General features: G+C 36.2%; 4 protein-coding genes across 5 annotated transcripts; 2 read left to right on the forward strand and 2 right to left on the reverse strand.

Moving 5' to 3' along the window:
• The first annotated feature begins 270 nt into the window (after positions 1 to 270).
• Positions 271 to 4,500, forward strand: LOC306861459 (DNA damage-regulated autophagy modulator protein 1-like). Its single transcript, XM_079403710.1, is given in 8 exon segments — positions 271 to 427; positions 429 to 574; positions 1,813 to 1,880; positions 2,439 to 2,581; positions 2,875 to 3,052; positions 3,249 to 3,307; positions 3,408 to 3,500; positions 3,955 to 4,500. Coding segments are annotated over 8 exon segments (750 nt in total). The 5' UTR covers positions 271 to 406; the 3' UTR covers positions 3,997 to 4,500.
• Position 4,501: 1 nt separating this feature from the next.
• LOC306861460 (WASH complex subunit 3-like) lies at positions 4,502 to 8,356 on the reverse strand. The gene is made up of 7 exons (XM_079403711.1): positions 8,160 to 8,356; positions 7,974 to 8,072; positions 7,803 to 7,868; positions 7,453 to 7,575; positions 7,222 to 7,338; positions 6,479 to 6,543; positions 4,502 to 6,361 (listed from the first exon to the last, which is right to left on the reverse strand). Exons 1-7 carry the CDS (start codon positions 8,208 to 8,210, stop codon positions 6,268 to 6,270), a joined length of 615 nt encoding a protein of 204 aa, XP_079259837.1. The 5' UTR covers positions 8,211 to 8,356; the 3' UTR covers positions 4,502 to 6,267.
• Positions 8,357 to 9,100: 744 nt separating this feature from the next.
• On the reverse strand, positions 9,101 to 16,916 carry LOC306861587 (CWF19-like protein 1). 2 transcript variants are annotated; one of them, XM_079403954.1, is made up of 14 exons: positions 16,516 to 16,916; positions 15,252 to 15,336; positions 15,083 to 15,167; positions 14,894 to 14,995; positions 13,756 to 13,970; positions 13,540 to 13,655; positions 13,379 to 13,463; positions 12,791 to 12,940; positions 11,437 to 11,563; positions 11,003 to 11,082; positions 10,648 to 10,857; positions 10,235 to 10,354; positions 9,623 to 9,720; positions 9,101 to 9,497 (listed from the first exon to the last, which is right to left on the reverse strand). In XM_079403954.1, the coding sequence occupies exons 1-14, from the start codon at positions 16,614 to 16,616 to the stop codon at positions 9,353 to 9,355; spliced, it is 1,719 nt and encodes a 572-aa protein (XP_079260080.1). In that variant the 5' UTR covers positions 16,617 to 16,916; the 3' UTR covers positions 9,101 to 9,352. The 2 variants fall into 2 exon arrangements, with proteins under 2 accessions (XP_079260080.1, XP_079260081.1); XM_079403955.1 differs by lacking the exon at positions 16,516 to 16,916 and adding an exon at positions 15,482 to 15,794.
• On the forward strand, positions 16,771 to 20,558 carry LOC306861849 (kelch-like protein 42; the record flags this gene model as incomplete). Its single annotated transcript, XM_079404329.1, has 3 exons — positions 16,771 to 17,192; positions 17,272 to 17,465; positions 20,101 to 20,558. The coding sequence occupies 3 exons, from the start codon at positions 16,771 to 16,773 to the stop codon at positions 20,556 to 20,558; spliced, it is 1,074 nt and encodes a 357-aa protein (XP_079260455.1).
• Positions 20,559 to 24,931: the final 4,373 nt, after the last annotated feature.

Genomic DNA, 24,931 nt, shown 5'->3' on the forward strand with positions numbered 1-24,931 from the left:
TTTTTTACTGTTTCTGTGTTCAGTAGCCATTTAAAGATACCTTGGCATCTGCAAGCTGAAATACAATTCATAACTTTGGCCATCATGACAAAGTGTTTTCTTTTTCATGCATGTAAAAAAATGTATAGTGAACATAGAGATTTATCTCGAATGTAATTATGTAGTGAAAGAAAGAAAGAAAGAAAGAAAGAAAGAAAGAAAGAAAGCTCTGTGAGTTGTTCACATGTGCTTGGGGGTAATCTATGGGTAAAATAATGAGGAAGAGAAAGATTCAGTGAACACGTGACAATATCGATAGAGTTATAAACGCCGAGTTATTGTTCATAGTTCATACAGTATGTGTTCAGTGAAGTATCCGTGTCTCTTTGTCTGACCTCAGCTGTCCACTTTGCTTTAGTCTCCGTGAATGGTGATGCACCGATTACACCCAGCCCTCAGGAGAGATGTTTTGGTTCATGCAAGGAATGTGCTTTTTACCTTCTTTTCTGGTCATCTGGTCATCGAGCACCTTCATAGTATCTTACATCATCGCATTATTTCGACGAGATGTTGATGTTATCCTTCCTTATATTAGGTATGTCACTCATCTTTTTATGTTGAGCATTTTAGTTTGGCTACACATCTGGACTATACGAATCCACAACTCTTAAAATAACATAAACCAGAAATAGCTTATAAAGTTATAATATAGTAACAAGACTGTGTTTTAAGCGGGTATTTATACAAAGCTGCGATTTAAGAATCTGAAAAAAGTTTTTGCAGTTTAGTTTCGCTTTCTACTCAAAGGTTGAATGTTGGCTCGAGTTCAAAATCAGTATTCAATGCAGAAAACAGGACAAACTCTTTAAAGAATGTAATATAATATAATATAATGTGTGTATATATATATAGTGTTGGGGGTAATGCATTACAAGTAACGCGATTTACGTAATAATATTACTTTTTTCAAGTAACTATTAAAGTAACGCATTATTTTTTAATTTACAAGAAAATATCTGAGTTACTTTTTCCCCATTTATTGACTGACAGTGCGCTGTGTGAACATGTTACTGTAGTTCTAAACTAAATGTGAATGTGCATTAATTCATCCCACTCGCAAAAAACTGATTTAAAATTCATCAAAATGAATTAAAACAGTGAAATGCAAACTCAGAATATGACACAAACTGCAATAACTAAATATGCTAAACCACACAAATGTATATAATCCCATTTTATTAACAAATGGCTTTGCTGCTGACCTTTGATGATCCAGTTCAACCATACTAACAAGCAAAAAATGACTAACAATTGTGCTTCATTGTTTTTTTATTGCGGAAGTGTTGAACCCTCTTCTCCTGCATTCTACTTTACAGACGTGAATTTACTTTTCCTTCAGCCTGAGGTTTATTCATTACACTTTTGGGTGTGAAAGGGCTTTTAGATTTGCTACGATTAGAACTTCTTGTATTAAAAACAATCAAGCCCTGCTCATATTTAAAAAGTAACGTAACGCATTACTTCCCATAAAAAGTAGCTAAGTAACGTAATTAGTTACTTTTTTAGGGAGTAACGCAATATTGTAATGCATTACTTTTAAAAGTAACTTTCCCCAACACTGTATATATATATATATATATATATATATATATATATACAACAATGATAACCCCCAATACTAATTGTAAAGGCTTCCCTTTTATTAAGTGTCATTCAGTAAACTGTGGAACTTGTGTGTTTTTAAATATAAAATATTGCAAGTTAATGACTAATTGTTTCTGAATTGCTATATGTATGTTCTTTTTTATTATTTCTGTGAATGTCTCTGAAAAGTGATACAGGGGCCACTCCACCTGAGAGCTGTGTGTTTGGATTCATGTCAACAATCACTGCCTTTGCAGGTATGATTAACAATCAGTCATTTGATTTCAGTTTAATTTGATTTCCAGCTCATATTTCAGAAAGTGCAAATGCCCCACCAGCAGCTTGAGGAAACTCCGTACGGTTAGGCTATCTGTGTGTCACAACCTATGGGAAATTGCACAATTTGTAGTCAGCCGCAAACGGCTTAGTTTTGACATGTGAGAGGAAAGCAGTGGGAATGTCTCGAGTGTACTTTTCTTTAGTAACCATGGAATAGCACTCATTTGGGTCTCACTTCTCTTTCTGCTGAAAACGAAAACATATTTTTTCCCATCCATGACAGCTGGAGTTCAGTGTGTTATAATACAGCACCACAACTAAAACCTCAAACAACTGCAGAAATGAAACTTAATGCCAAATCACAGGTTATCAGTGCAACAACCATCATGGCAACTCTACTGAATTCATTTTTACTTATATTTTCAGTGCATTATCCTGCATAAAGTATCTGTTTAAATGCATGAGTGAATATTCTTTACTGTATTTCACAGCAATTTCCATTGCAGTTTTAATCAGTAAAATCAATTGTTTTCCAGCCTTTGCTACTATGTATGCTGAATATAAATTTGTGGAGAGAGTCCATGAGGGAACCGGCGCCGTGTCCCCTTATCTGAACAAGGTTTCTTTTGCTTTTGGCATCATCTCTTGTGTCGGCATGTGTTTGGTGGCTACATTTCAGGTATATCTGGTTCAACAAAGAACGTTTTACTAATTATTTTTTTTGTTTACTCAATTTACTTACCTTTGTCATTCCAAAAAAGATATTTCAAAAAATGTCCTAGTGTGTTTTTATCCATATAATGAAAGTCGTTGCGATCCTAAACTGCTTTGGACCCCACTGACTTTCATTAAAGAGATAAAAATAAAATATCTACTAAAATATAAAGAAAGTCATACATGTTTGGAGGGAAATGAGGGGAGTAAATGATAACTCTCTCTTTAATGGCACTCATGTATGTTGTTGTGTTCTAGGAGACGACGGTGATGCCAGTCCATGATTTCGGTGCCTTACTATTTTTCTTATCTGGGGTTATATACACTGTCATCCAGAGCGTGATATCGTACCGAGGTCATCCTTATGGTTGTTCTCTGTCCATTTGCCGTTTACGTGTGTTCTTCGCTGGACTGGCTGCTCTAGCTGTATTTCCAAGTATCCTTTCTCAGCGGTACAATATGTGCTCTTGGTTGATATTCTGAATGTAGTTTTGCTAGTGTAAATTTGCATCTGCTTACATGGTTGGTCATCTGAATCCAGTATTGTGATCACAGCGTGCTGGCTTTCCATGTAAAGACATGCACTGTTTATATTTCAGATTAAACAGATTGTCTTTAACACCTCCTTCCAGCTATTTTTTGTGCAATTTCTGTCGGAACAAGCAAACTTCACTGGGACACCAATGATAAGGTACAGTTCATGTCACTAACCACATTCCAGTACTTAAATTGTAGCAAAAATGTATTGCTGAATGTTTAAAGTTGCTTGCCTTGTTTTCCTGCTTCAAAAGGACTACACACTTCATATAGTCAGTGTCGCGTGTGAATGGATCACTGCTTTCAGTTTTGTCTTCTTCTTTTTAACATACATCAGAGAGTTCCAGGTGAGTATATAAAATTAGACTTACACTATTATTCAAAAGTTTGGGGTCATTCATTTTTTATTAAAAATTACTACTTCTATTCCGTATAGATGCATTAAAGTAATCAAAAGTGACAGTAAATACATTTGTAATGTTAAAAAACTGTTTCAAATAAATACTGAACTTTCTATTTATCAAGAAATACTGAAAAATTTCCAAAGCATCATGTGACATTGAAGACTGGAGTAATGCCTGCTGCAAATTCAGCTTTGCCATCACATTTTAGAATATTTTCAATTTTACTGTATCACATAAACAGCCCTGGTAAGCAAAATAGACTTTCAAAAACATTTAAAAAAATAAAAATACTGACCCCAAGCTTTTTTCACATTGTTCCAAATCAGTATTATATTAATTCAGATTCTTTTTAGTGCCTCCAAGATCATATTAATTTTTCTCTTATTTCTTTTTACAGCAATTCACTCTGAAACTGACCGTTAATTTAATGGAGTATTGATGACCATGAAATCATACCGTTTCACTGTTTTTGTGCATTTTTAATAGAATGGTATTTTTATACAACTTACTACCTTTTTTCATGTTGAAATATCTGCTAAAGTACTGTGCAATCATTGGCAGTGTATAATTTTGTAGCTTGTATTTTGTTATAGAAGGGCATATTTTACTTGAAATGTAATATAACCACTTGATGCCAAACAATTTATAAAGTTGCTTCATAGTCATTCTAATTTTAGAAAGCATTTATGATCAGCCAAGACAGATTAGTTGAGCAAATTCTTATTCGCATTACTGTCAATCAGTCTTTACTTTGGTTATAATTTGAACTTCTTGCCTTGTTGTTTTACTCCATAATTATCCCGAACATTCAGTGCAGCTGAAAGTAAGCAACAGGTGTGTTTTAATCTTGCACTTTATGAAGTGGGATGTGAAAAATTCCATGCTTGCACAATGCGTGTCTGACTTTGTAATTGTGAAATAAAAACACATGATGATGATGATGTGCATGACTAAAGAAAATGATTGCTTTAATATTTGTAATGATAGGAATAGCAGCATACACAACCATTCAGAGGTTGGGTCAGTTACAAACTATTTCTTTTTCAAATAAATGCTGTTCTTTTAAATTTTATATTCACTCACTCACACACAAGATGAGCAGCACAATTGTATTTAACACTGGTTTCTGAAGGATCATGTGACACTGAAGACTGGAGTAACGGCTGCTGAAAATTCAGCTTTGCATCACAAGAATAAATTACATTATGAAATACATTCAAATAGGCACACTAATTTAAAATTGTAATAATATTTTGCAATATTACTGGTTTTACTGTATTTTTGGCCAAATAAATGCAGCCTTGGTGAGCATAAGAGACTTCTTTCAAAAATAAAATAAAAATCTCACCACTCCCAAACTTTGAATGGTAGTGTGGGTTTTAAAATAACTTCAGTTCACTGAATTCAGATATAACAACTTTTAAAAACAAGTTAGATTTGTAAAAGACAATATAAGCAAATCTGTAATGAGTATTATTAGAAACTCAAATCTAACACAGTCATTTTCTGTTATTGATATTACAGTGATTCAAAGTCAGTTTGAGATTGTTGCAACTAAAGCTAAATTTACAAAAAAAATATATATATATACACACACTATATTGCCAAAAGTATTGGGTCACCCCCTTCTTTAGAACAGAAGGCGGCACTTCCAAAACTGTAGCAACATAAATGGAAGCATAATTCACGTATTTAAAAACTGTATTTCCATCTCTGTTGCAACAGTTTTGAAAGTGTCTAAAATGACTGTACCCATATACAAGTCATTAATAATAATAATTCATTACATTTATATAGCGCTTTTCTGCTTTTTTCTAAGCACTCAAAGCGCTCTACATTGTGAGGGGTGGTGTCTCCTCGTCCACCACCAGTGTGCAGCATCCACCTGGATGATGCGACGGCAGCCATAGTGCGGCAGAACGCCCACCACACACCAGCTTACTGGTGGAGAGGAGACAGAGTGATGAAGCCAATCAATGTAAGGGGATGATTAGGAGGCCGTGATGGTCAGAGACCAATGGGGAAATTTGGCCAGGATGCCGAGGTCACACCTCTACTCATTGGTGTTTGGTGATGAGTTTTCGGCTCAAGGTTTGCATTTAAAAGCACACCAGAGGTGTTCAGCTGAGATTAGAACTTTGCTTTAAGCAGACCAGTCAAGTTCTTCCACACTGACTGAATCATTCATTTCTTTTTGAACCTGGCCTTATACACAGAGGTACTGTCATGTTAGAATAGAAAAGGGTCCTTTCCAAACTGTTGCAATAAAATTAGAAGCACACAATTCCCTGGAATATCATTATATGCTTAAACATTAAGATTTGTACTCATGGCTGCTTTTGTCTACTTAATAAAAACACTCACTGGCATCTTTTTATTGTTATTAGATGTACATACTAGGCATTTAACATGTACATGTCATGCAAGAGATGAAAGATTAATAATAATAATTCACATGAAAGTAGCACTTAGACATAAATGGGCCAATTATCATCACAATCATTAGCGATCTCACATAGTGAGCAAGTGCCCTCAGAAACCACCACTATAGATGTCAAGTATGCAGTCTCTGAGATCTAAACAAACTTAGTGCCATCACTAAGTGTCTGTCCTCTGTAAGGACATTCAAGTACATTTACCCTCCTTTGAGATGAGCAAGGCTCAACACAAGTCCAACAAAACGCTCATTAGCCGTGAGGGGCGGAGATGATTAGTCGCTGAAAGATGATTCGCTGCCTGAGCTGTCATCACCTTGCTCTTCCAATCCTTTTTTACCTCCATCTGGAACAGGTGCATCAGGGGTACTAAAGGGAAATGGAATAAATCTATTAGCTACAATATAAACACTTCATTGTCACACATATAGTGACTATACACATGCATATATAGTGCATAATAATTTTACTGCGGTTTACACTCACTCTAGCAAACCGGGGTCCAAACCCTCTATTACCATCTTATTTTTAATGGCCATGACTGGAACACCCTGTGCGAAAGAGCAAAATATTGGCATATACATAAACTTTCCACATGTTAGTCATGACTAGACAATATGTGAGTTTGTTAATGAAATTCAGGTTATGATTTAATTTTAAAGGAAGATTTTCACCCAGAAATGGAAATTTGCTGAAAATTGACATCCTAGATGAAGAGATGAGGATGAGTTTATTTATTCATCAAAACAGATTTGGAGAAATTTAGCATTATGTGACTTGCTCGGCAATGGATGCTCTGCAGTGAATGGGTGCCACCAGAATGAGAGTTCAAACAACTGATAAAAATGTCCCAATAATCCACAAGTACTTTAATGCAGGTATCATTATTATAAATGATGGACTAGTATTCTGGCCAGAAGCAATGGATTAGAGTTAAAATACCTTAGTGATGAATCGGTTTATTACAAACATGCTGTTTTCACTCCACAAGAAATTAACTGACGAACTGGAGTTACTTGTGGATTACTGTGATGTTTTTATTAACCGTTTGGCCTCTCGTTCTGATGGCACCCACTCACTGCAGAGGATCCAATGGTGAGCATGTGATATAATGCTAAATTTCTCCAAATCTCTTTCCAACGAAGAAACAAGCTCATCACCTTGGATGGCCTGAGGGTGAGTAACTTGTCAGCATATTTTTTATTTTTCATAATGAAAAACACGCATACCACTTGCACCATTTTCAGGTATCTGGCATATCGCGGGTCCTTAGCTACAGTCATCACATTTTCCGCTGGGGCCTCGGTTTTCGGCTCCTGAGGGGCCACTTGTGCTTGCGGAGATGCCTGAAATGGACAAAGACTGTATTATTACCAAATAATTGCCATTATGGTTATAAATACCTCAAAACGCAGTGGGATAAATGAATTATGACAATGACATCTCAGAATAACTGTTACCTCAACAGGGGGACCCAAAGAGGGGCCCGTGGCATGACTGCCAGCCGCAGCAGAGCCGTTTGTCTCTGTAGATGATCTCACTCCATCCACTGTGACATCTTCCAAACCAGGAATAGAAGCTAACTGCAAATTTATACAACATATTTTCATGAAATCAACCAGAATAAGCCTAAAATAGTGGTTACTTTATTACACTTTTGTTTTCTACTTTTTATTATTATTATACTACAGCTAGCGCTGGTTTTACTTGTTTTTTTAAACATTACCTACTCATTCCTTTTTATTAATTAAATGATTAGTTTTTACACTTTTTCTCCCATTGATCCCCTTGCACCCCTGCCTTGATTTACCTTTGCTTCCAAAATGCTTAATGTGGTCTCAATCTGTTGGATTCGTAATGATACTGTTGCTAGTTTCTGGAAAAGAAAACAAATATCTTCAGGTCACTGACACTATCAAGAAATATATAAGTTTAGGTAAAGAGGGGAATGATGAGGGGAATGAATGTGAACATAACTTACCTCCTCACATACTGTGGAAAACCTGTTCAGGAACCTGACGGTGTGGACGATGAACTGGTTGAGGAAAACTATGATTCTTCGCTGTTGAATAGCGGGAACCTTAAGAAGGAAAGTATAATGGTCACTGTTATCTAGAATGTGAGACGATCATGTGAGCAGCAGCTGATGTTGCAGTGTTAAACTTACCTTTGTAAGATCTACTCCTGATCCCACGATGGGCAACCCGTCCTCATCCATGTCAACAACTCGTTTGCGTTTTAACCGCCACAGACACAGATTTCTACGCTTTAAATGAACTAGAATGGTCAGCACCGTGCAACAAATGCATCGCTGTACTTACTCCTCACGTGACTTCAGAGCCTCCTGCAGCACTTCCGCGTTCTGAACATAATAAAAGTCCTGGACCTCTCAAAACAGAGTCGTTTTTTAAAACGTAAATACATTTTATCCCATTTCTAACAGTATTTAAACAGCGTGTTATACATATTAGTTTGTTTAGTGAATTAAATATATATATATATATATATATAACAAAAAAACCCAATAAAAGTCTTTACTTCCACGTTTTCATATTAAAGGTCTATTCACAAAACAACGAAAATTCAACTTAATATTCGAGCAAATGCTGAAGTCTCATTTTATAATTAATTTTAGTGACATTTATAAATAACACGTGAGTAGTTAGGTTACACATTATTCCTACTATTTATAATTATTTACTAAAACGATGTAACTGTCGTTATAAGGCACTATCTTGTAATGGTCATAACTTTTAACTTTTTTTGTAAGCAAATAATGACACTTGGGTTTTTTCTGCTTTCTTTAAGAGTATAGTAATAAATATTGCTTTAATATTTAGAGTAAATAATATTTATAGTATTATACAATTAGTTTACAAATATTTATGGAAATTAGCAATTAATTATGGATTGTTTAATGTCTATTCAACAATCCATAATTAATTGCTAATTTCCATAACTATTTTGTTTCATAAGTGTCTTTTGTAGGCTATGAGATGAAATGGTTGTTTGTGTACTTGAGCACAAGAACAAACATCAGTTAAGTCTAAAAGGACATCAAAACAATCTTACACCACACTATTACTACAAAAGAGAAATGCAGATTTTACAAATCTGAAAAAAAGACTTTAATTAGGAGTCAAAACTAAATTCCACACTTAATTGTATATAACAGATGAGATACATCACCAAAAAAAGTTATCTTTTGAAAGACCACTGTGACAACAGCCATTTCCTAACTGTTTGCAAATGAAAGGAAGAGGAAAATGTATATGGTGCAAAATTTAAAAAGCATAAAATGATAAAATAATTATCATCAAATAAAATAAGGGATCAAATCAGATGTATCTGAAACCTTGCTCAGTCATCGAGTGCAAAGTCGAAGGGCACAAAGTCAGAGCGCATTTGTTTGGCCTGATCCTCTTCCTCCTCTTTTGTACATTTGCACTCTCTCCAGTCGGCACGCATGGGGATGTTCAACAGCGCCTCGCTCGCTAACACTTCCCTGAGGCCAAACACATATATACAGAATGTATAGGCCCTTATGCAAAGCATGTTTTTACAGACAAGTCATAGACATTCAAATATGACGAAAAAAACATGGTGATGAACTGTCTGTGTAACAATTACCTGCCAAACTGCAAAGGGAAATTTTTCTTGATGCGATAAAAAAGCTTCTCGCCTGTATCCAGCTCCACATAAAAGTAGGGCGTTCCTGGAGGAGCAATCTGTAATGGGGGATATTACTGTTAGTCATGACAGTGCAAAACAGATCCTCTTGGTCTCCTCATGACTTCTCATTCACTTCATAGATAATGTTAGATCAGTATAAACATAGATCAGTATACCAGAAAGAGTGAAAATGAGTGTATTCTGACAGCAATTAACAAGAGTGCACAAACCCAACTGACAAAAATGAAAAATCAATGCTTGAAATCCAGTCTAACCTTTCAAAACATTTAAAATGTATTTAATTTTTAAAGTCTATTTTAGATTACAATCAGACTAGTACATACAATTAAAAATTACTTAATTACATTAATGAATTATAATTAACAATACATATAAAATATAATAAAATAAAATAACAAACACATTAAAATGTAAACATAATAAATTAACATTGCCATTTATAATAATCTGTTGTTATGACGTATATAATGTTTGTTGTTATAAAGTATTCAACCACAGCTGACAAATGTTTTTGTGTGTTCAGTCTGAGATGGACACAGATGGATGTACCTGTTTGAGGTCTGTATGAGCTGGAATCTCCATCAGTTCCATCTGCTGCTCTTCAGCTTGTGTCATGAACGCCTCCTTGATGTCTTCTGTACTGCACTTCTCCATGGGCACCGGCACTACCTGAGGATGACAAATGAAGTTTCCGTTAAACCTGTTATGCGTTGCTTTCTCATAAGGAGGTCTTTGGGAAATCATGTATTTGGTCATCAGTTTGAACACGTCCCTCAGAAATGGTTATTCCTCAGCACAGACAGACTGTCTATCCGCTCAGACTTAAACTGATGAAATGATGTTGAAGTCTGTGTTTGGTGGAGGGCTGGGCGTCTCTCACACTCTCCACGCTGCTATCAGTTTACCAGACTTTCTTTTTCATATATGTGGTGCTGCTTAAATGAGACAAAATTTGTATGGACCTGTAGTTGAAGGTGCTGGCTGCGGTAGTTTCTCTCAAACAGGATGCACCGTTGGCCTCTGCTTTTACAGAACTTCTTGATGGCACTTTTGTATTTCTCCATCTCTTCAACCACCTCTGATGCCAAATCCACCACTGACTGGTAATGTCCAATGGGCAGCAGGAGAACATGGTCGGGAGTAAGACCACCCTTAGCAAGAGCCATGTAACACTGGAAACACAGTTACATTAAAGCATAATGGCAAAAAGACAGATGATGTGTCAGTTTTTGACCAATAACTTATCAGTTGATATTTTTATTTTTAAAGCTTTATAAAGTGACATTGGGCTAGAGAATACATATTTTGTGGACTCACATTTGTTCCGATGCTTATGACCAAGTGCTTCTCGACTTCTGGACTTGCAAGACAGAACCAACAGGGTCCAGTGGGCTGTGCTATAGTGAGAGAAGAAAACAAGGCTTGAAATACATTCTGCTGAATATTTCTACATAAAGTAATAAAAACGGTCCAGTTTGATCCATTAGACCAGAGGAAAGAGTGGAAAGAAAGTAAAAGTGATGTGACATGTGGCCAAGTATGGTAATCCATACTCGGAATTAGTGCTGTGCATTATTTATCCCATCCAAAGTGAACACACACAGCAGTGAACACACACACACACACCGTGGACTTGCTCAAGGGCACCTCAGTCATGGTATTGAGGGTAGAGAGAACGCTGGTTTTAACCAGGCTAACCATTAGGCCACGACTTCCCCCAATGGTGTATGACTGATGGTGTATGGACTCACGGGGTTTTCGGGGCTGTTTGGGATAATTAGGTCTGTCTCCGTCTGTTTGTCTCTTCCTTCCGTGACGCTGCTGGTGCTGTGGTTTATTCTGGCCCAGATCAAAAAAGAACTGGGGTGCTGGTTCCTCCTGAACAAAAAGGAGTTGTTCAAATGATCTTTTCACTAAAATAAGGTACACTACAGTTCCAAAATTTGGAGTCAATAAGAGCCTTCTTTTTTTTGTTTTTAAGAAAGCAAGGATGCATTGAATTATTCAAAAGTGACAGTAAAGACAATAATAATAATAATAATAATAATAATGTTACAAAAGATTTCCATTCAAATACATACTGTTCTTGTTTTTAAGATTTATTTTTTTACTACGATAGGACAGTATATGAGGCAGGAAACGAAGTAAGAGCGAAAGAGGGTGGCGGGGATCGGGAAAGGTCCACAAGCAGAGACTCCAACTTGCCCGAAATGCAACAGCGCTATATGTTGGTGCTCTGCCGACGAGGCTATTAGTGCCATACATACTGTTCTTTTCAACTTTCTATTCGTCAAAAAAAATCCTGAAAAAACATATAATGCTTTTCCACAAAAACTGATAATTGTTTTTTGAACAGCAAATCATATTAGAATGATTTCTGAAGGATAATGTGACACTGAAGACTGGAGTGCCATGGAATGCATCACAAGAAAAAAATCACATTTTAAAACATATTCTAATAGAAAACAGTACTTTTAAATTTTAATATTTTTCCCAAAATTGCAAATTTTTTTGATCATATAAATACAGCCTTGGTAAACATAAAGAGAATTCTTTCCAAAAAATAAAATAAAAAAAAATCTCACTGACCCCAGACTACATCTGTATAATAACTACATTTACATTTAGTCATTTAGCAGATGCTTTTATCCAAAGCAGACAATGGAAGCAATCAAAATCAACAAGAGCAATGATATACAAGCGCTATGACAAGTCTCGGTTAGCTTAACGTAGTACACGTAGCAAGTTTCTTTTTTTATTATATAATAAAAGGAGAACATAGAATAGAAAAAGAATAGAGCAAAACTAGTGTAGAGGCCTTTTTTGCTTTTGTCAATTGTATAATAAGAAACAAAAAAAGAAAGATAGAATACAAAAAGACTAGAGAAGCTAGAGTTAGTTTTTTTTTTTTTTTTTTAAGAAAACAAGCAGTTAGTATTAGTAATATTAATACTATTAACAGTAATAGTAGTAGTAGAGTGCAAATCTAAAACGGGCAACATGTTTTTGTTTTTATATAGAATAGAATTAGAATAGAGAGTGCTAGAGTTAGAGGGTCAAATAAAGATGGATTATTATATGTTATTATAAACTGTACACACAAACCTCTGCGCCTGTCATAGAGGGTGGTGGTTTTTCTTTCTTCCCATCTTTCATAGGTTTCCTGTAGGGATTTTCTGTGACATCCTGTGGCTGCTTGACTAACTCTGCAGGGTCCATGTTTTTCATCGGGACAATGTTGAACGCATACAAATACTATGAGAGAAGATCAACTTTACAGTTAAACCACAAATTCAGTCTCTCTAGTAATTAGTTTCATGTTAAGGCTAATATTAAAATTCTATTTTGTCTAAAATTTTAAAATTAAACACTAAAAATTAAAATCAATGCTACAAGTGCATTTCAGCTATCATAACATTATAATATGCAGTTTGAAATACAGATGTTAACTCTCAGATTTGCTAACAATTATACCTAGTGTTAATGAATTGTTTTTAAATATTAAAATTAAGCAATGCTGATATTAACAATCTTTTAGAATTAAAATGAATTTAAATTAAAATGAAAACTTCTAAAATAAAAAAATTAAATATATTTAATACAACCAAAACTAATAAAAATGACAAAAACACCAAATTACAAATAACAAAATGAGTAAAACTTTACCAAAAAAAAAAAAAAACATACACACACCTTCTTCTTGGCAGGATTGTTGACAGTTGCCAGAGCGATGAATCTACTGACATGCTGAGCATTCTCTTGAAGGACCACATGATTCCTGAAAATTTATACACATTTTGTAAAACAAATATCATCTGAAACGCAAAACACATCCTAATGCTGTAATGCCACACCTGTAGGGCACCCTCTCATAATGTACCGCTTCCAGTCCCGCAAAATGGTAGCGGGGCTTCAGCTTGTCAGCGAGATCTGCGATGGACGAAACCCCACAAAACTTTGTATCAGTTTCCTACAAAAGGGCAAGAAAGTAAAAGACCCTTGAGCACACATTCAGGAAATACCTGCAAAACTGATCCAAATGCATTAAAGGAGCACAACAAAGCACTGACGGGACTGTTTCCATACTGCCATACGCCTCGAGGCCACTGCGAGGTCAAGAGAATGTCCAATCCTCGAAATTTGGAGTTAGACAGCATCGGGGCCACCAGGGCAGTGATGTCTTTAGAGGTGAAGCAGTGTGAGGGAGCAGGCTCCTGTTGAGCTTCTCTACCACTGACATAGGCGATCTGAAGCCCCGATGCCCCTGTAAAAATGCCTCTTCGACCTGTACAAAAAAAATCATATTGTTTCACTCAAATTGACCACTTCATTTTTAAGCATTACTCCACCCTGCACCATATTTGCTGAATGAAATTCATTAATTAATTCAAAGAGAGTTTCCTACTCATTTTAAGATGCTGACGGGAAAAATTGTGCCTGTTTTGCTCTATCATGTCACACGTTCTCACAAAATATGATATGCATTTCATATAATTTTGGCTTTTGACAACCACTTGCAAGTTTTGTATTATTCCTTAAATCACCAGAACCTCTTCCATAAAGATTTTTAAATTTATGAATGATTTTCAAGACATTATTTTATGCCTAATCTTGATTTCACAGTTAGAATTTTGCCAAAGACAGAGGAAAACACCAATATCATCCAGACGTTTCTGCTACATCTGTGGGTGTTTTACTACATCCAAACAGCAACAGAAAATGACAGATTTTGTGAAAAAAAAGCTTGTACATTTATAAACTTGTTTATGTAAAGTTGAATGCACTCAGTGGAGAATTTGATCTTTTTTTCACTCCTTTACAGATTGAGTTAAATAATACATTGAGTGTAACTTTTGACATTTGACTTTTTTATTTTTATTTTGATCAGTGCAGTAAAGTGTGAAAAATTGAAATTTTTCAATTTAGCATTATAATATTGGGTAATATTAAACCTTGCAGGGCTGTATTATGGATCCATCTTCATAAAATTGATTCTCACTACAAACAGGAACATCTACAAGAACCACAATCAACAACAAAAAAAGGAAATAATGTGAAGAAAAAAATATATATATATAAAACAAAAATAAGGAAAAAAGCAACTCGGAGCCGCAGAATACACATACAGTGGCAAAGCAGACCTGTATTCACTACAAGCTAACATAAAATTGCAAATACATATGTCTACTACTGATAGATCAATCTTACCCAAATATGTGATGTTTTCTGCCAACTCACAGCCATCAGAGTTTGGGAAATACTTCACAGTCTCTTGGCTGGCTGCGCCGAGAATGTATGTGTGTATAGGTGCTGGGTGTTTAGAAAGAACACTGATTAATTCAGTATAGTGCTTGGGGTGATTATAAACAACAATTTAAACCTAAAAGGAAACCTTACCCTTTTTGGCACCAGATTTGTATGCTTCCCATTCTGCTTCAGCCTCAGGAGAATTTACAAAAAATTCACCAACACACAGCAGCAACTGAAAAACAACATTATAAAGTTACACCCACAACTCTCTCTTATGCTTGTCGCTTTAAAATAAGAGAAACACGTGCAGACTCACATCAAACTGCCCGCTCTTTTTCTGAATGGCGTTCACCCGGTTGAACAAAGCATTTATTCTTCCTTCAACGTCACCACATGCGAGTCTGAGAAGGAATGAATGAAATACACAAAAACACGTGAGTCTTTACAACCCGAAGTGCAGAATGTAATCTATCTATTCTGTTTATAATGACAGTAAACCACTGATTACCATAGGTAACTAACATTCAACCCAAAAGCAACACTTACACTCGTAAAGGCTTATCTCCCATACCGAATAATATATAAATGTTCTTCAATATTCTTAAAATTAATATCTCTTGTGTCTGAGCATTGGCGTTAAACTGTGTGCGTCGACAAAATAAACCCTGCCAAAAAAGAGTAAATTATTTCGGCCGCCTATATATGAAATATACACCTTAAGGTGAAACTTTACGTTTTTTTGGTGCTATAAAGTATTAAATACATTTGAGCAACTACAACATATAAAGTATAGAATTTATAAACGCGTCAATATACTGCAAACCAAAAAACACATCAAGTTTCTCTCCGGAGGAAATACAAAGGTGGCACAGCAAAAGCGTATTACACGCATCAAGTATGCGCGCATTATTCGCAATATCAACGCCAGCGATTATCACTTTATAGTTTAATACTATTCGTTAAATTAAACAGTTATAATGTATCTAACAAAACAACCAACAATATGTTCTTATAACGCATTAATATAACATTTTCATATAGATTAAAACACGTACCACTGCGCAAAACTGGGGCGAGCAGGACACAACACAAGACCAAAACAGGAACTGATTTACATTTGAAAACTCGAAGTGCAGAATATAATAAACGAAAATAAACTGCCGTATTATTTAAACTACAACAACGATTTCTATAAGAGCTGCGTTTAAATAAGCGTAAATGGATCGCAAATGCAAATTAGCTGACTGTATAAACCTGCCAAATTCAATATCTCGTAAACAGACAGATTAATTCATAAAACATTATTCCTTTAGTGTATGTAGACCATCCGTTTGTTTGCGTCTGCAGTGCAGACCTTATTTGCAAATGACGTGCTTGTTTATGAAACATATGCATGCACATGAGCTGAATGCGCTGGACATTTCCATATATAGGCTTTGGCATCGAAGGATCGCAGCTGAACAACAACCGCTGATCCCAGAACGGCAGATATGACATCCCCCGAGCAGATCATCGAGATCGTGATGGATGACAAAACGTACAACGTGAGTAAAAGCAAACTGATCGAGAAGAGCGATTACTTCCGCGCGCTGTACAGCTCCGGGATGCGCGAGGCTGCGGAGGACTCGGTGCAGCTGCGGGGGTTGAGCGCGCCGGGGCTGGAGCTGGTGCTGGAGTTCATCAACACCTCCAAAGTTCAGGTGGCCAACGAGACTCTGGAGGACCTGATCGAAGCCGCATCCTTCCTGCAGGTCACTTCCATTTTAAAGCTGCTGCTGTCTGAAATCAAGCAGGAGAACTGTGTCGAGCTCTTCAAGCTTTCGGAAGTCTACGGGATGCATGATCTCAGAAAAGCTTGTTTGAAATTCATGAGCTGCTATTATCATCCCATGCTGCGCAGGCCGGAGTTCAGGATGTTGCCAGCTCCTCTGCGGGATCAGATTCGAGATATGCGCATGAAAGGCACGGCCACTTTAGTTGCAATAGGAGATTTCACTGACACCTGTCTGGACCTGGCAAATCAGGACGAGCCTTGGTCTATGTTGAGGTATAATGAGTTAGAACAACGCTGGAAACCTCTAGCCAACAATCTTCCTCAGGACATGATCAATGTCCGAGGATACGGATCTGCTGTGCTGGACAACTACTTGTTCATTGTTGGTGGATACAGAATGACAAGTCAGGAGATCTCGATGGCCCACTGCTACAACCCCTGCAAGAATGAGTGGAACCATGTGGCACCTTTGAACCAGAAGAGGTACAATTCACTCTTGATCTGTCCATTTACTGTGGTTTGTCCAGTGCAAGGGATCCGTAAGTGCTCTTTCTGTGTCCAGATCCAACTTCAAGCTCCTGGCCGTGAGTGGGAAGCTGTATGCGGTTGGAGGTCACTGTCTGAGTACGGTGGAGTGTTATAGTCCAGAGCAGGACTGGTGGACGTGTGTGGCGTCTCTGCCTGATCCTCTCGCTGAGTTCTCTGCCTGTGAGTGTCAGGGCATGATCTACGTCATGGGCGGTTATACATCGAGAGGTGTGTTTTACAAAGAGATGGGTTCATCCATTCACACACAAACACACACACACACACACACACACACACACACATAGACACACACACACACACACACGTTGGTTTTTGTGGTTTATGGGGACTCTCCATAGGCGTAATGGTTTTTATACTGAACAAACTGTGTGTGCTATTGCCCTACACCAACCCTACACCTAAACTTAGCCCTCACAGGAAACTTTTTTGGATTTTCAAAAAAACACCATTTAGTATGTATATGTATTACTACACGGTTATTTATCAGTTAGTTATTATAACAATTTTTTTTTTCGCTATTTGCCATAATTTTAGTAAAGGTACAAAATTACTTTTAAGTGAGTATTAGATTGCGCCAAAGGTAGCAGCAAAAATATGGAAAATGAGAATAAAATATACTAATTAATTATTATTTAATTTAACAGCATCGGCCAATATTTAATATATTTTATTGTGCTTTCTCATTTCCTCTATTTTTACTTGTAGATAAATTTTGCCATCATCTAACACTCAAAGTCCTGGTTTCACAGACTGGGTTTAGACCAGGGCTGTCCAAACTCGGTCCTGGAGGCCCGGTGTCCTGCAGAGTTTAGCTCCAACCCTAATTAAACACACCTGAATCAGCTAATCAAGCTCTTACTAGGCATACTAGAAGCTTCCATGCAGGTGTGTTGAGGCAAGTTGGAGGTAAACTCTGCAGGACACCGGCCCTCCAGGACCGAGTTTGGACAGCCCTGGTTTAGACTAATCCAGGATTAGGCCATAGTTCAATTAGGACATTTAAGTAATTTTTATAAACGTGCCTTAGAAAAAAACATTACTGGTGTGCATCTTGAGACAAAACAAAAGCACTGATATATTTTAAGATCAGTCAATGCAAGTTACTTTCATTTGAAACAGTTCACACTTACATTTTAGTCTGGGACTAGTTTTAAGGCTTGTCTGTGAAACCAGGGGCCTGTTTCATAAAACAGGTTTACCAAATAAGCCAGTTTTATTTCAATTAGTCTGATTTATTGTTGATTTGGTTCAAAATAAGTCAGAATTACTGAAATAAGCTTGGCTTATTTGGTAAACTTGTTTTATGAAACAGGCCCCAGGAGTAAGATTATTAAAATTCTGTCTGATAGTATAATAATTATTCATTATGGCTGATAATTGTTAAATAGCCAATAACCAGTATGGTACCAATATATTGTGTGTCTGACAATGAAAACGTCTTACAAACTGCACCAGAAAAACTTAAAAATTACAATTCTTATTTGGTATGGAATACTGCGCTTATTATAAAGGATGCAATTTATTTTGGACAATAATCCCTCGTCTCCATCAACCTGTCACTCACATGAGATCACAACTGTTAGCAAACAACAACGATTCAATCAATTCTTGATGGACAAAAGCCTGGTCCCACATTTAAGAAGCCGTTCCTCTCAGATACTGTATATACATCTTAGTAGGGAAGAAAAGCAACTGCAATTTCCATTTCATTCTGACTTTAAAGCTGCAGTCTGTAACATTTTTTGGTTAAAAATGATCCAAAATCAATAATTGAGCAAGTACATAACCAGCCAGTGTTCAAAACTATCGCCTTTAGCCCGATTCACAACGATAAGCTTATAATAATGTTTTCTAATTTTAGTGGAATGGGAAGGTTTTCGTGGGAAATTCGAGCATGCTGCTGCGTCATTACGTCACGTCTGTAAACATAAAGAAGTTGCTCCGGCTACTAGGCTCTCGCATGTGAGGATCCTGCAGGTGACGGATCATTTAGCCTTTTCTCACAGCAGCTTGAATAATTAAATGTATCATTTTGATGGCGGATTGTAATCCAGAAAGGATTATGTGTTTATGAAACACATGTGAATGAAATTAAATTATATTCCAGTTTTAAATGTGCTTCTGATTACAGATAGCCTGGGATTACACAAGATTTGTATTTGAAAGAAAACCAGTTCGAAGGGAGCATAGTTTGCTTTTTGGGTTAAAAGAATTTCTTAATATGAAATTCGAATGGTATGACAATTAGATATTAGACTGTACAGAATTTGAAATCTACACGCTAATACACACTAGACGCATAGTCATGCAATGCTGATGTTGTTAACATTAATAATTTGAGAATAAAGTATAACAATAATAATAAAGTATAATAATAATTATTTGCACGGTTTAATGTGATATGAGCAAACCGATCTTTAGATTAAATCACCATTGGTAGCGCGATTTATGGTAATTCTCTTTTCTCAGTTGGTCAGAACAAACGTGGCAGACTTGTTACTTTGTTCAGATGGCAATATATGGTGAAAATTATTATTTGGGTCATATATTCCAAGATGTAGGCTAGAATCTGTAATTGCGAAGTACAGTAAATATCCACACCAGTGCGGTGACTGACTGACTGCCACACATACTCTTCAAAACATTAGATTCATCCGCGCTGGAGCCATGACAACTCACAACCCCACGCAATGAAGATAAATCTGCAAAAAACTGCAATTCCAGGTTTTCAAACAGAGTTGGTGACAAAGAGGCAAAATTTACGGACTGCAGCTTTAAATTACTACATTAAAATGATCTTTTATGATTGAATCATCAGTGTTTTTCTCCTAATGTCTGACAGATAGGAACACCAATGTACTGCGCTACTGCCCCGCCTCAGACACATGGTCCGTGTTCTGTTCCTGTTCAGCTCATGTGCGCAAGCAGCAGATGCTCTCAGTGGAGGACACCATCTACCTGGTGGGTGGCTACACGCACGAGCTAGAACCTGCAGAAATGGGGCGGCGGAGACTCAGCCAGACGGAGGACATGCTGACGGTACAGTCCTACAACATGCAGACGGGAGAATGGTTGCAACTTAAGGAAAACACATCAAAGTCTGGCTTAAACCTCACCTGCACGCTGCACAACGATGGCATCTACATTATGAGCAGAGATGTCAGCCTGCCCACCAGCCTGGAGCACCGCGTCTTCCTCAAGTACAACATTTTCTCAGATGCCTGGGAGGCTTTCAGACGTTTTCCTGCTCTGGGACAGAACATGCTGCTTTGCTCTCTCTACCTACCCAATGTCCTGTGAGCCACATTGTTCAAGCTCTGGGCATCTGGGGAAGACTGCAGACTGCTGGGGAACACAGATTTTGTTGTAGCGAGCCCAGCCAGGTCAGAGGTTTGCTAGAGGTTTACCACAACGCTTTACTAGATCGGATTGATCAACCAACACAAAGAATCTGCAGGAGACATTAAAGGAATAATATAGCCAAACAATTTTAATTTGGTCATTATTTACTCCCCTCAAACTGTGTGACTTTAACAGAGTGTCTGAAACATTTTTTAACGTTCAGTTTTTGTGTTTCATGGAAGGAAAAAGTCACATAGGTTTGAAGCAACATGTAGGTGCGAAAATTACCAATAATGAGATTTTTTTTTGGTGAAATAATAATTTAAATGATTATTTCAAAATAAAGGTCAACAGTTTGACTGATTATTAAAATCAGAAGTCAAAAAGCCTCAATATTGAAAGGAATACAGTAGTTCACTCAAAAATGAAAGTTTGCTTTAAATTCACTCACCCTCAGGCCATTCAAGATACAGATGAGTTTATTTCTTTATCGGAACAGATTCAGAGAAATTTATTCAGCATTACATCTCTTGCTCACCAGTGGATCCTCTGCAGTGAATGGGTGCCGTCAGAATGAGAGTCCAAACAGCTGATAAAAACATCACAAGAATCCACAAGTAATCCACACCACTCCAGTCCATCAATGAACATCTTGTGAAGCTAAAAGCTTTGTGTTTGTAATAAACAAATCCACCATTAAGGAATTTTAACTTTAAAATACAAGACCATAATCCATATCACTTCCTCCAGTGAAAAAGGTCATTCCCTCTTGCCCTCTCACATCAAGACATATTTATTTAGAACTGTTTTAGACTTGTAAACAGTGATTGATCTGTGCATATTTCTCTTCTGATTCAGAAAAGATGGCTTTTTCACTGGAGAAAGCAATATTATAGATAGATGACTCATCTTTAGCCAGAAGCAACAGTTTGTAGTTAAAAACGTCTTGATGGATTTGTTCATTACAAATACAGCTTTTTTTACTTTACAAGATGTTGGTTGATGGACTGGAGTCACAGATTACTGTGATGCTTTTATCAGTCCCATTCTGACGGCACCCATTCACTGCAGAGGATCCATTGGTGAGCAAGTGATGTAATGCTAAATTTTTCCATATCTGTTCTGATGAAGAAACAAATTCATTTACATCTTGGATGACCTGAGGGCGAGTCCTTTTTCAGCTAATTTGAATTTTTTGGTGAATTATTCCTTTAATATCTAATATAATTTTATTTATCTTGGCAGAGAGAACGAACACTACAGGAGATGAACCAAACATTTTCAACCTGCACTGAATCTTCTAATGCCAATGCATGAACAGTACCTTAAAGATATATTACATGACATATACAGATTTACTACTACTAATATACAGAAGCACAAGTGAAGGCTTCAGATTTATAAAGCCTGCAGATGAAATGAAAACACTAAACTTGCATAAGCTGATTAAACAACTTAACATGAAGGGTAATTAAAGACATCAAAGAGATTTTGAGTTCACTCAAAAATGAAAATTCTGTTATTATTTACTCATATTAATGTCAGCCCAAATCTGTGTAAATGTCTCACCCTTTTTTTGTCCATAAAATTAAAGTCAGTGGGGTCTAATGTTGTTTTGGACCATAGTAACTTCCGTTAAATGGACAAAAAATTCATTAAAAATATCTGTGTTTCGCAGTGGAAAGAAAGCAAAAACATGAGGGTGAGTAAATGCTCACAGCGTTAGCATTCTTGGGTGAACTGTGCCTTTAAGATCCAATGTGCCAGACTAAATGGTGATTGTTGAAATCTGTGCCTGAAAAAGTCGTTGATTTTTGACTTAATTACACTTTTCCACAGTCTTAGTTGAATTATTTTATTCTAAATACTGTATATCTGGAGAAGTGTCTTAAAATGTACTGCACAAATGAAGCACAAATATAAGCGCCTGATGATGTATTTTTGCATTAAGTTGAGTGAGATAACTTGCAAAGATGTTATTTTGAAAGAAAAGGAGATTCATTTTATTTTAAGTCTTAAGTATTTTATACTTATGTTCAGTTTACTTTTGGTTTTATAATGTTTTGATTATTTTTCATATGTTGTGCCAAAATGGATGAAGGTTTTGTTGAGCATTCCCAAGTTGCCTTGAAAATGTAAAGGAGTAAGTTAAAAAAAAATGTTCAGGGAAGCAAATAAAAGGCTTTATATTATTTCTTTCTTTTTGCGTCTCTGTTTCACCTTTATGCATTAGGCAGATGCCACTTGTCCTTCTTAGTGAGATCACTGTCTGCCGTTCTGTCCTCACAGAGGAAGTCAACGCATAATCGGCTGTCCATAGACATACTGCAGCGTCCTATCAGATCAGCTGTGTCATTGTTGCAGCAAATAGGTGAGATGCATCGGATGAACTCATTGCCTTTGAATCAGACCGTTATCCACTTTCTGTCCTTCATTCATTGTATTGGCATCTGCACTGTAGATTCTATCCTGTCTCAAGCATGTGTATGTCCTGGAATGACTCTGGTCACTGGGTCTTAAGGTTGAGCAGATGTCCCACTCCCAGCAAAGACAAGCCACGAAGGTGGGGCAGTGGATGGCCAGTGATTTGCTGGTTAAGTGTGACAAATTAGTTATCAAACATACTGATAGAAATCAATTTTTAAAACTAGTAAGTGGCAACATGATTCAAATGATCGGATATTAAAAATCCAGTTTAAATAAATGATATGTTATATTTTTAATAAAATTGAATTTAGTCAAATTAAACTAAGAGATTCTTACCTAATTTGTTAGAAGAACATTTCATAATTTGATTTGAACATATACAAATTTGTTTTCTGCATGTGTTTCTATGACAACAGACTCGAAAAGCATCAGCAGAGTTCTATGAAAAAAAATATTGACTGTTCTCTCAGAATGCTTTGGACTTTTACTGCATACTGATGATGACAAAAGGCAACTGTAGAGAACTGAATTAATTATATAATTAATTACATACATTATAAAACTGGTGTTCTATCTATTGCCAGTTCCAATCCCTTAAGGAATTCAGCATAGATCAAATAGGTTGCCTCAAAAGTTTATTACTAAATTTCAGAAATACTTAGGTCATATTACACTGTGAAATCTATAGAAAATCGTTATTCTAAGAAATAATGTAGAATTTTTGCCTAATGAATATGCAGCTTATTTTTAGGACAACGAAAATGTTTTTTTTCTTCACACTGTGACATTCAATGTAATGCAAATGTTGTATACAAATTAGCATAAATTAAATTTGTAATGTTACTGCAATGTATAAATACGTTAGCATATATATATATATATATATACACACACGCGTATATGTTGTATTATATTATAAGCTTCTTCATATATATACAGCATATATATATATATATATATATATATATAAATGACTTCTGACTTCTATTTTAAATCACATGGACCAATTCCTACTATTAACTTGTTGTTTATTAGCATGCATATTACGATCACATTGGCTGTTTATTAGTACTTATAAAGCACATATTAATACCTTATGGTACCACATCCTGCCCCATACCTAACCTTAACAACTATCTTACTAACTATTAATAAGCAGCAAATTAGGAGTTTATTGAGGCAAAATTAGTATAGTTAGTTGATAGTTAGAATTGGTCCTCAATCTAAAGTGTGTATGTATATATTAAGTACTTTTGCCTTAAATAAGAATTGGGAAGGGTGTGGTGTGGCTACATTTTCTATAAGCAAAAGGTTCTTTTATTTTTATTTTCAGGTCAAAACATGACATCATGATGTTTATTTTAATTTTGTAAATTAGTCCGTTTCTACATTACTTGGAGGCAAAATATCAAAATAATCTGTTCTACCAAAACAGCCTTAATCCTGGTTGTGTTTACATCTATGTAATAATAATACAGCCACTTGGTGGCGCTGCAACTTAATTTAAAAAACAATATATATTTTCCCCACACATGCACACACAGTTCTGCTATTCATTAAAAATGCACATGATGCACATGCAGATGAGTATTTACGAATTAAAACCAGTAAGCATATAAATACCAATAAAACATAAATAATATGCACAATGTATTTCGAACACCCAGATAAAGCGCAGGCTGCAAAGAGTAGTGATTCTTCTGTATTACAGTGACCTCTTTTTTCCAAATAGCCAGCAGCGTGATTTGTACTGGTTGGAATTGAGGGTTGAGTGAGGGAGTGTGTCTTTTACTGATTTTCTCTTGTACACCATGTGGCCCACTGATAACATCTCTAGCAAATCAGAACCCAAGAAATGAGCCAAGCGTCGCCTTTAATGTGTCACTGCTGTAGAGCGCCGACTC

This window comes from Barbus barbus (assembly GCF_936440315.1).
Source record: "Barbus barbus genome assembly, chromosome: 42".
NCBI lineage: Eukaryota > Metazoa > Chordata > Actinopteri > Cypriniformes > Cyprinidae > Barbus > Barbus barbus.